The sequence below is a fragment of the Schistocerca nitens genome, chromosome 10 (genome assembly GCF_023898315.1).
Source record: "Schistocerca nitens isolate TAMUIC-IGC-003100 chromosome 10, iqSchNite1.1, whole genome shotgun sequence".
Lineage (NCBI taxonomy): Eukaryota > Metazoa > Arthropoda > Insecta > Orthoptera > Acrididae > Schistocerca > Schistocerca nitens.
In genome coordinates this window covers 81,894,639-81,909,301 of record NC_064623.1, presented here as the reverse complement: position 1 = coordinate 81,909,301, position 14,663 = coordinate 81,894,639, and the positions used below count along the sequence as shown (strand labels likewise).

Here is a 14,663-nt window from a genome sequence, read left to right as displayed (position 1 = left end):
CATGACGCCACAAGGCAGAGGGTGATACGGCAGCCTGTAGATGTCCTTCCAGCCTTGACAGCCAGGCGAGAAGGTCATTAATCATTCTATGGTTTACCAGGGGATCTTATACCGTGCTTCCCAACAAATAGTACCAACTTCAAGTAACGTCGACGGAGGTGGATTGCGATCGAGCACTCTCCTCTCCAGAGTAGACCACAAAGCTGCAATAATATCGATATCTGGTGACTGTGGTGGTCATGGGAGATTGGACAGTTCATCTTTGTGCTTGCAACACCAGTCCTGGACGATTTGTGTGACATAGCATCACCATTGGGTAACAAACATTGTATCGTGGAATGGACTTGATTAGCCAAAATGGTCACATAATCCTTGGCAGTAATATAACCTTGTAGAGAATGAATGGGGCCCATGGAATATCACGATACGGTTGCCCAAACTGACACCGAACCCCTGCTGTGTTCCACTCTTGGAACATAAACTCTACCACACGCACCAACAATTTGCCCATCTTCGCATTACTTAGATCTGACATAGTGCAAACACAACACACAGAACATTGTTCAGACTGTGCCTGATACTTGCAACATATTGAGGACATTGCACCATTTCTGTTTGTGGTCAAATACAGCTGTGCAACTTGCAGACTTTGTTAGCATCTGGTTATATTTTCAAGTATGCCGTTCTTGTGGTGTTTCCATATTTTTGTCCAATCTCTGTATGTGTGGGGGATATTGGTAGCTCTAATGTATGAGAAAGATTGTAGGGCTAGAGAAAGCAGGATGTACATTTAGTGTCATTGTTGCCACTGTAGACTCTTGCACCATGCGAAGCAAGGAGAGGATGTTGTTTCGTGAGCAGATCCTCTTTCTAAAATACAGATGCACACACATGTCAACAGGGTTCTTTACTCATAAGAACAGGATGCTACTTATCTTTCAACAAGTTGTTGTGGTGCAAGCTCTTCCATAATAGTCCACGTTAGCCTCACTGCTGGTGAAGTACAAGTCCCGCTACGTACACTACTCTGGTCACTAGGTACTGACTGACTCTGAGCTAGAGACTGTGACTCTGACTGACTGCGACTGCAATTCTGACTGCGACTTACTGGGTGACTGTCTGCGACTGCAATTCTGACTGCGACTTACTGGGTGACTGTCTGTGACTAACTGGGCCTCCGATCTGCCGCAGCTATCTAAATACTTGCGGCCGAGAGGATGCTGACGGTGCATTGCTTGCGAGTCTGCCCTTGGCCTCTCTCCTGATAGGCGCACTTGATTCAGTACCTACTATCAATCTTCTTACAACCTCTTTACTGACTGGTGTGCTGGCGACAGCTTACGCCAGCACAGTATATATATAGAGTGTATCAGATATACTTTTACAAATTTGGATATAAACTCCTCTCACCACAATAGAATTAAAAGTGCATGTAAACATACATTTAAATATCTTTCTCTTACGAGTTCTTAGTGGAGTGAGAAAAAATTGCAAAGTTCTCAAGTTGGAAATTCGTAATGAATGTTCTAAGTGGTTACCAGTTGCTTCTACACACACACACACACACACACACACACACACACATGGGGGGGGGGGGGGGGGAGAGAAGCCTAGGGTTTTGAGCCCTTTGTAACACCCTTGTACAGTTTCTTAGTTGTTTCACTACCTTACATGACAAGTTGAGTTAGCATCTGTGCATTGGGAATGTCTGCTGTATGAACCAACTGTTTTAGGTGGCCACACATATAGTAATCCATAGGATTTGGGTCGGGGGGAATATGGAGGCCCCTAAAGTTATGCTCCCCAACATATAAATTTATCATTTTAGATCTCATCCAGATCATCTCACACAATGTGACGGAATTTTGCTAGAGCCCTGTTGTGCAGAAACCTATCCCTTCTTATTATATGTACATTTACATCTACATCTCCATACACACTGTGCTAGCCGCTATATGGTGCATTGTGGAGGGTACCTCGTACCACTATTAGTCATTTCCTATCCTGTTCCACTCGCAAATAGAGTGATGGAAAAACAACTGTCTATATGCCTCCATACAAGCCTTAATTTCTTTTATCTTTGTTGTCCTCACACAAAATATACATTTGTGGCAACAGAATCTGTTGTGTCGGCTACTGTGGGAGTACACCAACACAAGCAAAGCAAGAGAGAAGTTGTGATAACCGGTGGCAGGAATCCAAAAATGATCTGTACATAACACTTGAAGATTAATAGAACTCTTTATTTCTAAAGGGAAAGAAACATAACTTAACCTCTTGTTATGAGGTGGCTTGATGTGCTTCCTGTGTGCCCTACATGCAATTTCTTTACACGATATTACTACTCGCAGAACGCAGGCTAATTATCGTCTTCCTATTACTCGGTACTGATAATCTCGGACTGATCCCAGCCAGTGATGAGCAGCTGGTTAAGTCAGCATTGACAGGGGCACTGAACTCCATCTTCCTGGAGGTGTGGCACTGCCTGCTCTATCCATTGCAACATGGGTCGGTGCCTTCTCGGTGCCGTTTTGCGGCACTGCCAGTCGGCGTGCAGTCGATGCTGTAGCACTGCACAGAATCGTTCTGCAGTCAGCTTTAAATGTCGGTTCTTTAAATTTTCTGAGTAGTGCCTCATGAAAAGGATGTTTTTTCCCCTCCAGGGATTCCCATTTGAGTTCACGAAGTATCTCTATAATACTTGTGTGCTGATTGAACCTGCTACTAACAAATCTAGCAGCCTGCCTCAGAATTGCTTTGATATCTTCCTGTAATCTGACCTGGTGGGAATCCCAAATACTAAAGCTATACTGTAGAAGAGGATGCACTAGTGTGCTCTACACGTTCCCACCAGGGCTGCCACACATCAGAGCATCATGTCCATGCCGTGGTTGCCGTGGAAATGCCCGCAGTGGCGTGGCATAGCCAGCTCTGCGTCACGGTTTGCCCGTGTTGAACCACAGCTGCTGCTGCTTGCCGTGCTGTAGGTCTGTGCCACCAATCATAGAACGCATTGAGCGTGACATCAGGTATACGACTACCAGCCGTAGGGATTTGCACCGAAGCGCAGGCCTGGATGCGGCGGCAGCTACAAAATACTTATCATCCCATGTAAATGAAACTATTTGGTGAAAAAATTTGATTCTTTTGCATCTAACAGTCTGATATCTTCGCCCAATAAAGGACTGAATACATGAAGCTGTCACGATTACTTGCTGTACCACTTTCAAGCGAAACACTACATGAAATTTTGTTTAGCGTGCAGAGGTAAGAACACATTGCATAGCCTTCAGGTGTAGTTCATTTTACGTAACACGTTATTGCATATAAAATTTAGACAACATATCAAAATTGTTTTTAACGTTGAGAGCAGAACGATAGCTATCACTATTCCTGAGATATTGGATGATATGTCAGTGGGTTCCAAATGATTGGAAAAGAGCACAGGTAGTCCCAGTCTTCAAGAAGGGTCGTCGAGCAGATGCGCAAAACTATAGACCTATATCTCTGACGTCGATCTGTTGTAGAATTTTAGAACATGTTTTTTGCTCGAGTATCATGTCGTTTTTCGAAACCCAGAATCTACTATGTAGGAATCAACATGGATTCCGGAAACAGCGATCGTGTGAGACCCAACTCGCGTTATTTGTTCATGAGACCCAGAAAATGTTAGATACAGGCTCCCAGGTAGATGCTATTTTTCTTGACTTCCGGAAGGCGTTCGATACAGTTCCGCACTGTCGCCTGATAAACAAAGTAAGAGCCTACGGAATATCAGACCAGCTGTGTGGCTGGATTGAAGATTTTTTAGCAAACAGAACACAGCATGTTGTTCTCAATGGAGAGATGTCTACAGACGTTAAGGTAACCTCTGGCGTGCCACAGGGGAGTGTTATGGGACCATTGCTTTTCACAATATATATAAATGACCTAGTAGATAGTGTCGGAAGTTCCATGCGGCTTTTCGCGGATGATGCTGTAGTATACAGAGAAGTTGCAGCATTAGAAAATTGTAGCGAAATGCAGGAAGATCTGCAGTGGATAGGCACTTGGTGCAGGGAGTGGCAACTGTCCCTTAACATAGACAAATGTAATGTATTGCGAATACATAGAAAGAAGGATCCTTTATTGTATGATTATATGATAGCGGAACAAACACTGGTAGCAGTTACTTCTGTAAAATATCTGGGAGTATGCGTGCGGAACGATTTGAAGTGGAATGGTCATATAAAATTAATTGTTGGTAAGGCGGGTACCAGGTTGAGATTCATTGGGAGAGTGCTTAGAAAATGTAGTCCATCAACAAAGGAGGTGGCTTACAAAACACTCGTTCGACCTATACTTGAGTATTGCTCATCAGTGTGGGATCCGTACCAGATTGGGTTGACGGAGGAGATAGAGAAGATCCAAAGAAGAGCGGCGCGTTTCGTCACAGGGTTATTTGGTAACCGTGATAGCGTTACGGAGATGTTTAATAAACTCAAGTGGCAGACTCTGCAAGAGAGGCGCTCTGCATCGCGGTGTAGCTTGCTCGCCAGGTTTCGAGAGGGTGCGTTTCTGGATGAGGTATCGAGTATATTGCTTCCCCCTACTTATACCTCCTGAGGAGATCACGAATGTAAAATTAGAGAGATTAGAGCGCGCACGGAGGCTTTCAGACAGTCATTCTTCCCGCGAACCATACGCGACTGGAACAGGAAAGGGAGGTAATGACAGTGGCACGTAAAGTGCCCTCCGCCACACACCGTTGGGTGGCTTGCGGAGTATGAATGTAGATGTAGATGTAGATGTAGATGGACGGGTTGTGCGGCAGCTGCTTGCGAATCTCCCTGCTCACCGTAGATCATGTGGTTGTAACAGAATCAAATTTTGTAAACGGTTCGGAATATCAAAGTGTGTTTTTTTGCAAATGATAGCTCACAAAGAGTCTCATATTTTGTCGTACAGTAAATACGCAAAACTTTTTTATCTATTGAGATATGGAACTAACTATAGTTTTTTTACAATTGATCGCTGTACTTTTTAAATGCCATTGAACAGCTTGTGGTGTGAGAAGCACAGTGACATGGAATACATTAATATTTACAATGTTCTATATAAACCTACAAAGCGTAAACACAAACCAATTTGCTGGTATGTCATAAGATATAAGTGCTATGTATCAACAAGTATTAATTATTTCATTTGGCCTTAAGAAACTTTGTTTGCAACACTTATAATAATTTGGAACAACATGTAATAACACTGGCTTGCCAATTATTCCTTACAGCATTGCTAAAATAGTCTTTGCAGGTGGGATATATAGCCTCTGATAAGTCAGATTCTTTTACCAAAAGATTGTACATCCCTGATCACATACTTGCGAAACACCTAGGCATAAAGTACCAAATACAGTATTCTGTACACCATGTTTAGTATCCACATACCCTGGAACTTTCTTTCATAATGTGAGATTGTTAGCAGTACAAGTAAAATACACACAAATACTTTACTGGTGCACAAGTGATACATATTAGCCACTATATTAAAAAAATAATCTGGAAACAAATGCACAAAGGTGCTGCTAGCTGCTGCAGGGCTGCGTTAACAAGACTAAAATACGTATATATTTTAGTTGTGGTCTTCAGCCTGAAGACTGTGTCGATACAATGTTCTGTGTAGTCTATTCTGTGTAATCTTCTTCATCTCTATCGAACTACTGCATCGTATATCTAATTTTGCTTCCCATTGCCAAACTAATGATTTCTTGATCCCTCATAATACATCCTTGTCAACCAACAGCTTCTCTTAGACAAGTTGTCCCATAAATTACTTTTTCTCTTCAGTTTGATTTAGTACCTCTTCATTAGTTATAGGATCTACATATGTAATATTCAGCATTCTTCTTTAGCACTACATTTTGAAATTATCCATTGTCTTCTTGACAGAACTCTTTATTGTACTTATTTCACTTACATACACACTTCACAATCACACAGTACTTCCCAACACTTAAATTTATAATTGGTGTCAACTTTTTTTTTTTTTAGGAGTGCTTTTCTTGCTATTACCAGCCTACATTTTATATCTTCTCTAATTCTGTCTTCTCAACTATTACTTCCCTTTCAATTCAAGACCTTGAAGTTTTACGATTACTATCTGGTTTCTGTACAAGCTGTAAATAATTTTGTGTGCCTGTTTTATTGCTGATACCTGTGGGCGAGTGTACTTCAGTCAAGATTCTCTAAAGCTTTCTGTAAATCTACAAATGCCATAAATGAAGGTCTTTGACTAAGATAGTTTTCAGTATTGCGTTGCGTGATCACACATTCCACATGATTCTAACATTGTGCTCAGTTTAGATTGTCTATACCCCCTTCCCCAGCCCCCATACACATATTGGGTCCACCTTCCAGCCTTCATTTCTCTGCTTAGTTCTGGCTTGCCTTGAGCTGTTGATATTCTTACAATTGCTTTTCTTTGTTCCAAAGCTTCTTATTAATTTAATTGTCCTACATGCAGCATCTACTTTTTCCAAGTGCAATTGCAAAGGTTTTGTTGATTTATGATTTTGCACTTTCTGACAGTATAATTTTTTAAACATTGGTGTTTCCTACTTCCTACTCGGCTTACTTCTTTTTCATATTTTCTCTTGTTGTCAATTGAAGTCATTACATCATGCAAATCACACTGGACTCGCATTTGGGAGGACGATGGTTCAATCCCGCGTCCGGCTATCCTGATTTAGGTTTTCCATGATTTCCCTAAATCGCTCCTGCAAATGCCTCGATGGTTCCTTTGAAAGGGCACGGCCGGCTTACTTCCCCGTCCTTCCCTAATCCGATGAGACCGATGACCTCGCTGTCTGGTCTCAACCCCCAAACAACCCAACCCAACATCATGCAAAAATTTCTACTCTACCTTTTTCTCCTTTATATCTTCTGCTTTTCCGGTTCACTCAAAGATACCCATTTGTCTTGTAGTGTATTCTTTTCTTTATTTCAATCAGTCATTGCCTAATTATCCCTTTTAAGATTATCGACAACCTATGGGTCTTAACTTATTCAGGTTTCATCTCTTAATTCGCTCCATGTAGCTGTCTCTTTCATTGTAATATTCAATAAATTATCATCAGTCTGCATCTGCACCTGGAAACGCCTTAGAATTTAAAATCTGGTACACATCCTTCCTTCATGATTCTTGAACAGAGTTTAGTGATGATCAAATTATTCTCTGTGTGAAATTGTACCAGGCGGCTCCACCTAGCCCATATTCTCCTATTTCATCTTTCTATCCCTGCTACCAAATTCCAGTCATCCAGTCATTCCAGTCATCACATTTAAAATGTTTGTCTCCTTTAACAATCTGATTATATTTCTTTATTTTATTGTTCATCCATCCAAACTGTTCATAATCCATGTTGTTGGTAGACTTGTAAACTTGTACCACTATGATGGGTGGGTGTTGGCTTTATGTCTATCATTGCTATGATAATGTCAGTGGCAGTTTAGAGATGGACTGACAAACATTCACAGAGTGCTTGAAATATGTGTACTGCAATTGCATATTCTAAGTCACCATTATGAGCTATGTTGATGAATGAACCTGTCTCCAAGGTGCACATTGAAATGCTTTTCAGTGGCTCCTGACCCATATCTCAGTGGCTGCCTGTCATTGGCTACCGCTGGCATCTGCTGCTTCCAGGTGGGAATGCCAATTGTGTGTGCCATCACGCCACTGCGGCAGTGGGGTTTAACCTTTATAGGTGGACCACGCTTTTCTAAAATACTCCTAGTAAACTGAAGTCAGTCATACCTCTTCTCTACTAGTGTTGTTACATGCTCATTCCATTTCATATCACTTTGCAACATTATGCCTAGATATTTAATTGACATACTGTGTCAAGCAGCACACTACTAATGCTGTATTCGAACATTAAGAGATTGTTTTTCCTACTCAGCTGCATGAACTTACATTTTTCTACATTTAGAGCTAGCTGCCATTTCATCACACCAACTAGAAATTTTGTCGAACTCGTCGTGTATCCTTCCACAGTCACTTCGTGATGATACCTTCCAGTAAACCTGTGCATCATCAGCAAACAGTTGCAGATTGCTGCTCACTCAGTCCATCAGATCATTTACATTCATAGAGAACAAAAAGTAGGTGGACTGGTAAGGTAAGGAATGAGGAGGTTTCGTGCAGAATCATTGAGGAAATGTATATATGGAAAACACTGACAAGAAGAAGGGATGGGGTGGCAGGACATCAGTTAAGATGCCATGGAATAACTTCCATAGTGCTGGAGGAAGCTGTAGGGCATAAAAACTATGGAGACAAACATAGATTGGAATGCATCCAGCATTTAATTGAGGATGTAGGTTGTAAGTGCTACTCCAAGCTGAAGAGGTTGTCATAAGAGAGGAATTCGTGGTGGGCCGCATCAACCAGTCAGAAGACTAATGACTCAAAAAGATTGGGGGGGGGGGGGGGGATGGGAGAACAAGGCAAGAGCGGTCTTATCACACTTCCCTGGATCATGCCTGAAGAAACGCCTGCCATTGAGGATAGCATATTGGTTTCTGTTACTTCAGAAGTTTTCAAACCGCCCACATATTTGGCAACCTATTTCATATGCTTGTACCTTTGTTAACAGTTTGTAATGGGACAGTACTTCAAACTGCTTTTGGAACTATAGGAATATGATATCTGCCTGTTGCCCTTCATTCATGGCTCGTAGGTTATTATGTGAGAGAAAAGGACAAGCTGAATTTCGCATGAGTGGTGCTTTCTAAAAGCATTGTAATTTGAGGACAGAAGCTTTTCCATTACAAAGAAATTTATCAAACTGTGGAAAGTCCAGGATGGAATATCATCAATATTATGAAAAGGATAGATTGGTGCTCACCATAGAGGAGACATTGAGTCACAGAGGGCACAACAGAAAGATTGCTATACATTTAAGCTTTCAGCTAAAAGGTCATCTTCCAAAATGGAAAACGCACACACATTGCATCATGCTGAAGGAAGTCTCCTTGGTGACAAGTACACAGTTATTATCACCTTGAGCATCTAAATCATGGGGAGCTAGTCGTCACGCCCAGAGAATTTCTACTCTTGCTTTGTGTGTGACAGCTGCAGAGTGCACCTCAACTGTGTGGAGTGAACCTGGTCAATCAAGCAAAATGACATTGTAGTCAGTGAGACTACCTGAATGACTGACCGTTTTGCATAGCTCCCCCCACTGTCAGAACGGCGGTTGCTGCCGATATCGAGGGGGTGAAGCAGACCAATGAATTGACATCATCTGCTGCATGTTAGTTAAACTGTAGTCAGCTTCCTGAAATCTAGAAATAGCTCCATCATTAGGATTCAGTTTCTGGAGGGAACACTGGAGTCTAACTGTGTTGCTAGACAGAAGACTAAGCTGCCACCACATATCCCTGCAAAGGGAGAGCTAATCCCAGGAAACAGTCTACATTTGCATATACATCTACGTGTACATACATACTCTGCAATCCACTGTATGGTGTGTGATATGGGGTATCCTGTACCAATGCTAGTCATTTCCTTTCGCGTTTGGCTCATGAGGAGAACAAGGAAAAAACAACAGTCAGTATACTTCTGTACAAAACCTAACCTCTCCAATCTTATCTTCATGGCCCTTATGCAAAATGTGTGTTGGGGGGCAGTAGAATTGTTCTGAAGTCAGGCTCAAATGCTGGTTCCCTAAATTTTCTCACTAGTGCCCCTCAAAAAGAAAGTTGCCTTCCCTCCAGTGATTCCCATTAGAGTTCCCATAGCATCTCCATAATACTTGCACGTTGTTCAAACCTACCGATAACATCTTTAGCAGCTCGATTCTGAATTGCTTCAAAGTCTTCTTTTAATCCGACCTGGTGTGGATCCCAAACACTCAAACAGTACTCCACAACAGGTCCTACTAGTGTCCTGTTTGGAGATCACTCAGTTCTCATAGGGTGTGTGTCCCCCCATTGTGAGACCGACATGCTAAATGGGCATCTGTCCTTCAAATGAGGATGTATCATATGAGAATGGAACAACACGAGATTCGGGCCGCCTGCTTATATATACCCTCTACAGGAACAGCCGTGCACAACACAGGATTTGACTGAGGGGAAATGACTAGACAATTGGGAGTTGCATATCATAGGTATGAAAAAACGTAACAAGAGTAGCCGTCAGTACCTGTCACTTATACATGTAGCCATTGTCTTATACATTTTTCTATCCATCACTCAAATGCATAAATTGACAATCCGTTGCATTGTTCCACATACTGTCTCAGCAAATCTGACGTCTGAATCAACTGATGTTTGTTGTCATGCAAAAGCAGCTGTTTTGCTACAAGCTGGCATAACTGGTTGTGGCTTCATCAGAGATGCATAATGTATGATACCCATGTTCTTGTTTGTGGACAATGAATAAAGCTGACAAAACAAGTAAAACAGAGGAAACCACATGGACCGTGAAGCTTTGAAAATATACATGCTAAAATGTTGACTAGAATGCTGTAATTGTATGTTATCTAATATAACATTCCACCATATACAATTTTGCTTACTTAATGAAAAGATTATGTCAGTTCATGTTGCAAATGTTTTATGAACACAGCCTTGTTAAAATGTTTTAATATTGTAATATTTCATAAAAAAACTACAGCTAGTAATAATTACATACTTGTCGCCAAGGGATCTTCCTTTAATCTGATGTATGAGTTACACGTAAGTATCTGCCAGACACAATAGTTCACTCTAATTATTTTGACATATACTATTTCTTTTACCTCTCTGTTTATACATTCATGAACATTTTAAATAGCGTGCCAAGATGAGAGTATTCGGTCAAATTGAAATTTATTAGACTTAATGGTACAGATGAGAGATTGACTTGATCCCGAAATCAATATGCACAAGTAGACAACAACAGTGCAACATCATTAATATGTTGAACTACCTTTTGCTGCAATACATCCTGTGGCAAGGTCCGGGGTCGAGTTGATTAGACATCTGATGTTGTCCTGGGGCAGAATGGTCCACAAATCTTGAACAGTCCCTTCCAAAATCATGCATAGAGTGATAAAGCGGCATCTGGCGTTCCAGCTGGTCACACATGTGCTCTATAGGGAACAAGTCTGGTGAGCAGCCAGCTATGGAAGAGACAAAACATGATGTAGGAAGTCTTGAACAACTTGAGCTGTATGTGGACGAGCAATATCTTGCTGGAAAATTGCCCCTGGTAGACCATGTAGGATAGGTCCTGCATGGCATTGAAGAATGTCATCAACATAATGGTGGCCTGCTAAGGTTCCAAGTACCACAATTAGAGGGGACCGGCTATCTTAGGCTATGGTCCCCCCAAACCCTTATTCTGGCTGAGCGGGCACTGTGGCGTGTGACAGCATGGGTTGAACAATATCTTTCACCAGGCTGTCTCTGCACCTGTATGTAGTTATCATCTGTTCCCAAAAGAAGACTTTGGACCCATCACTAATCACCATGTTTCTCCAATCAGTGACTGTCAACGTCATTCCGGTGTTGTCTCCCTGGTCGCTCCAGACCTGGTACGTCACATGTGGGTACCATCTCATGTCCACTGCTCCCGACATTGTCTGGCAGAACACTCCGAACAATCAAACTTGTGAGCCACACAGTTTGTTGACCAGTCAGCAGTTTTCATGATGATCATTAAAACCCTTCTAAAAAAATTGGCATAGCTGTGAGATGTCATTTGACATGTCTACCTGGCATTCTGTGCCTGTTGACGTCCTCCTCAAGTCAGGATGTGATCATCACATGTGTGACTTGTCCACTATCCGCTACTTAAATAGGGACCTCTGCTCGATTGCAATATCACTGCAGGGTCTGTGGGCACGTGCATTGGCACCATACGTGAATCATTTACATATCGGATCTCAGTGTACTTGCTTGCAAACTTTCGTGTTTGTACCTTTGTTCCCTCTGGGTGTGCTTCTTTGAATGTTGCTAAGTGTACGTAGGTGACTTGAAGATGGTCACTTACCAAAACAGATTGTTAATAAATAAATACAACAAACAACATTGTTTGGTGGTTCTGTGATGGTGTTCTGTAAGTACATTGAAGCTGTGCAGGTAGCACTATTCACAGAGAATGTTTTGAAGTGGTTGTATTCTGACACCCCTAAATACCCACTAAATGTATGAAAAAATTCTCTTTTAAAAACTGTAAATGTGTTCAAATTGTGTAATCAATTTATCGATCACAATCTATCTTTTGTAACTGTTCCTGCAGATTTTCAGCCAGACGAATTTGTGCCGTATTTGGAACGCAAACCGAACCAAGCGTACCAGTGGATTGGTGCCGGGAGGGACTCCGACTCCCACCTGCTGCCACTCTGCCAGCACTGGCTGCTGCGCCGGGACGAGATGCGAGCCGTCGGGCCACGGCCGCCACCGCCCCCGGCGCAGCACGGGGGACCTGGCGGGAGGCGGCACTCCCACCACGGCCGAGAGAGGGAGAGGGAGAGGGAGAAGGGCAGTGCGGGGGCAGATCACGTGAGGGTGGCGGACGCCTCGGAGGGAGACGGCGGCGAGGTGCTGGGGCAGAGCACGGATGACGACGACCGTGCACAGTCTCCACCGCCGCCCAGATGCCCCACGACTTGGGTGGTGCGGCCCAGCACTGCTGCCGAGAAGGAGATCTACCGGGAGCAGGTCAGTCCTAGGCACAATTACCGAATAATACTGAGTGAAAACTGCAAATTGCTTGGGTTTTCTATTGTGCTTCTGTTGTAATCAGATTAGTTGGTGTTTGAAAGTGAGAGGATTGGACTGTTCCTCCCAAGGAAGCTTGGCACTGTTGCCTCCCACTCTGATCTTTCATTTTCCTCGACACAACTGATTGGATGGAATGCTTTTGTGTGTGAAACTGAGTTGTTTAACCCATTTATACACAGTATTTTGACAACCGACCTTGTCATCATCTTCTTCAGGGGCTGCTTGCTGTGTTGTTATATGTTCTCATTGCCTTGTCTCCAACCCACATATACATTTACCTATATACTCCACAAGCCATTGCAGAATGCATGATGTATGGTACAGTGTTCCAAAATTATCATTGTTCTTTCCTGTTTAATTTGCAGATTGTATTTTGTATGTGGCGTAATTTGTCTTATCCTTGCGATCCCTACGAGAAATATACGATTGCTCCACAATGGTTGCATGGTCTTCTCAAAATACAGGTCCTATGAGGGTTATTTGGAAAGTAAAGTCCAATAGATTGCAAAATTGAACCAAAGTGAAAATTAAAAATGTTTTATTTGCAACGTTTAACTACACCTTCCAGCTACTTCTTTACACAATTGCCACTCTGATTTAGACATTTGTGGTAATGTTATACCAAGTTTCCAATACCCTCATCATAGAACGCCTGCACTATCTACGATTACTTAACACTGGTCAACGGCTCATTGTCTGTGCCAGAATTTTATCTTCATCACCTGCCGTTCGTGTTAGCAGAGATGAAAATCATAGGGAGCCAAGCCCAGGCTGTATGGTGGGTGATCAAATACTTCCCCTCAAAAACTCTAAAGGAGTGTCTTCATGGCCCATGCATTGTATGGTCACTGTCATGAAAAGGGAAGTGTGACAGCTACGTAATGTGGGGGTGCATGAAACCAGATGAAATCTCTCAGCAAGCATTCATAGTTGGAGGGAGACTATATTTTCTAGGCATCTTTATGCACTCATAGAGTGCTCAGAACTGAAAAGAATGATGTGACGTGATCGGCAGGCACATTAGAGACCCTCCCCAACACATCAGTGAAAAATTTAATTAGATTTTCAGTGTGATTTCCATTTTGCAATCGATCTGATCTTAATTACCAAATAATCCTCGTATAAATTTTTCCAAGAGTGTTTCATGAAAACTATGTTGTGTTTCTTCAAAGTATTCCCGTTTAAGCTCCCCCCACATTTCTCTTACACCATTGTATGGGATACATTGTCCTTTTATGATCCCAGCGACACATCTCTGAATTTGTTTGAAGTCTGTTTGTTGTGCCTAATTGATAAAAACTCCAAAGGCTGCAGCTGTGCTCAGAATTGTTTGCAGTATGTGATTTCCTTTACATAAGTATTGTCCTCTCCCAGAACTGTTAATTATTGTACAGACGACACAGTTAGCCAAGTTCATTAACGTGCCACTTCTGCAATATGAGGAAAAGAGCCTCACCTGGACTGATGATGTATGGTTTTTGGGGTGCTCAACTGTGCTGTTATCAGTGCCCGTACAAATTCCCAACCTTTGCTCAGCTCAATCTCGCCACTTTCATGAATGAGGATGAAATGATGAGGACAACACAAACACCCAGTAATCTCGAGGCAGGTGAAAATCCGTGACCCCGCCAGGAATCAAACCTGGGACCCCGTGCTCGGGAAGCGAGGATGCGAACGCGAGACTACGTCACCTGGATTGAATCCAGCTAATAAGGAATGTAGATGATCTGGATGGACTGGACATGGTTTCTAGGCAATTTTCTGCATCTCACTACATGAGTACCAGGCTGGTACTGACGCCCAGCCTCAGATACACACTATGCAAACATTTAGAAAATGTTGTCACACTTGCACATAGGATTTACTCTAGATGCAGCCAGAGGAGGTACACTGATTGTATACTGGGGG

The 14,663-nt window shown here is 42.5% G+C and overlaps 1 protein-coding gene across 1 annotated transcript in view; it reads left to right on the top strand.

Annotated features, from left to right (window-relative positions):
* LOC126210087 (nuclear factor related to kappa-B-binding protein) overlaps positions 1–14,663 on the top strand; it is a 211,228-nt gene that overhangs the window by 63,777 nt on the left and 132,788 nt on the right. The window contains exon 10 of the mRNA XM_049939213.1: positions 12,271–12,692. Within this exon, the coding sequence (XP_049795170.1) occupies positions 12,271–12,692 (422 nt within the window). The remainder of the gene's footprint in view (positions 1–12,270; positions 12,693–14,663) is intronic.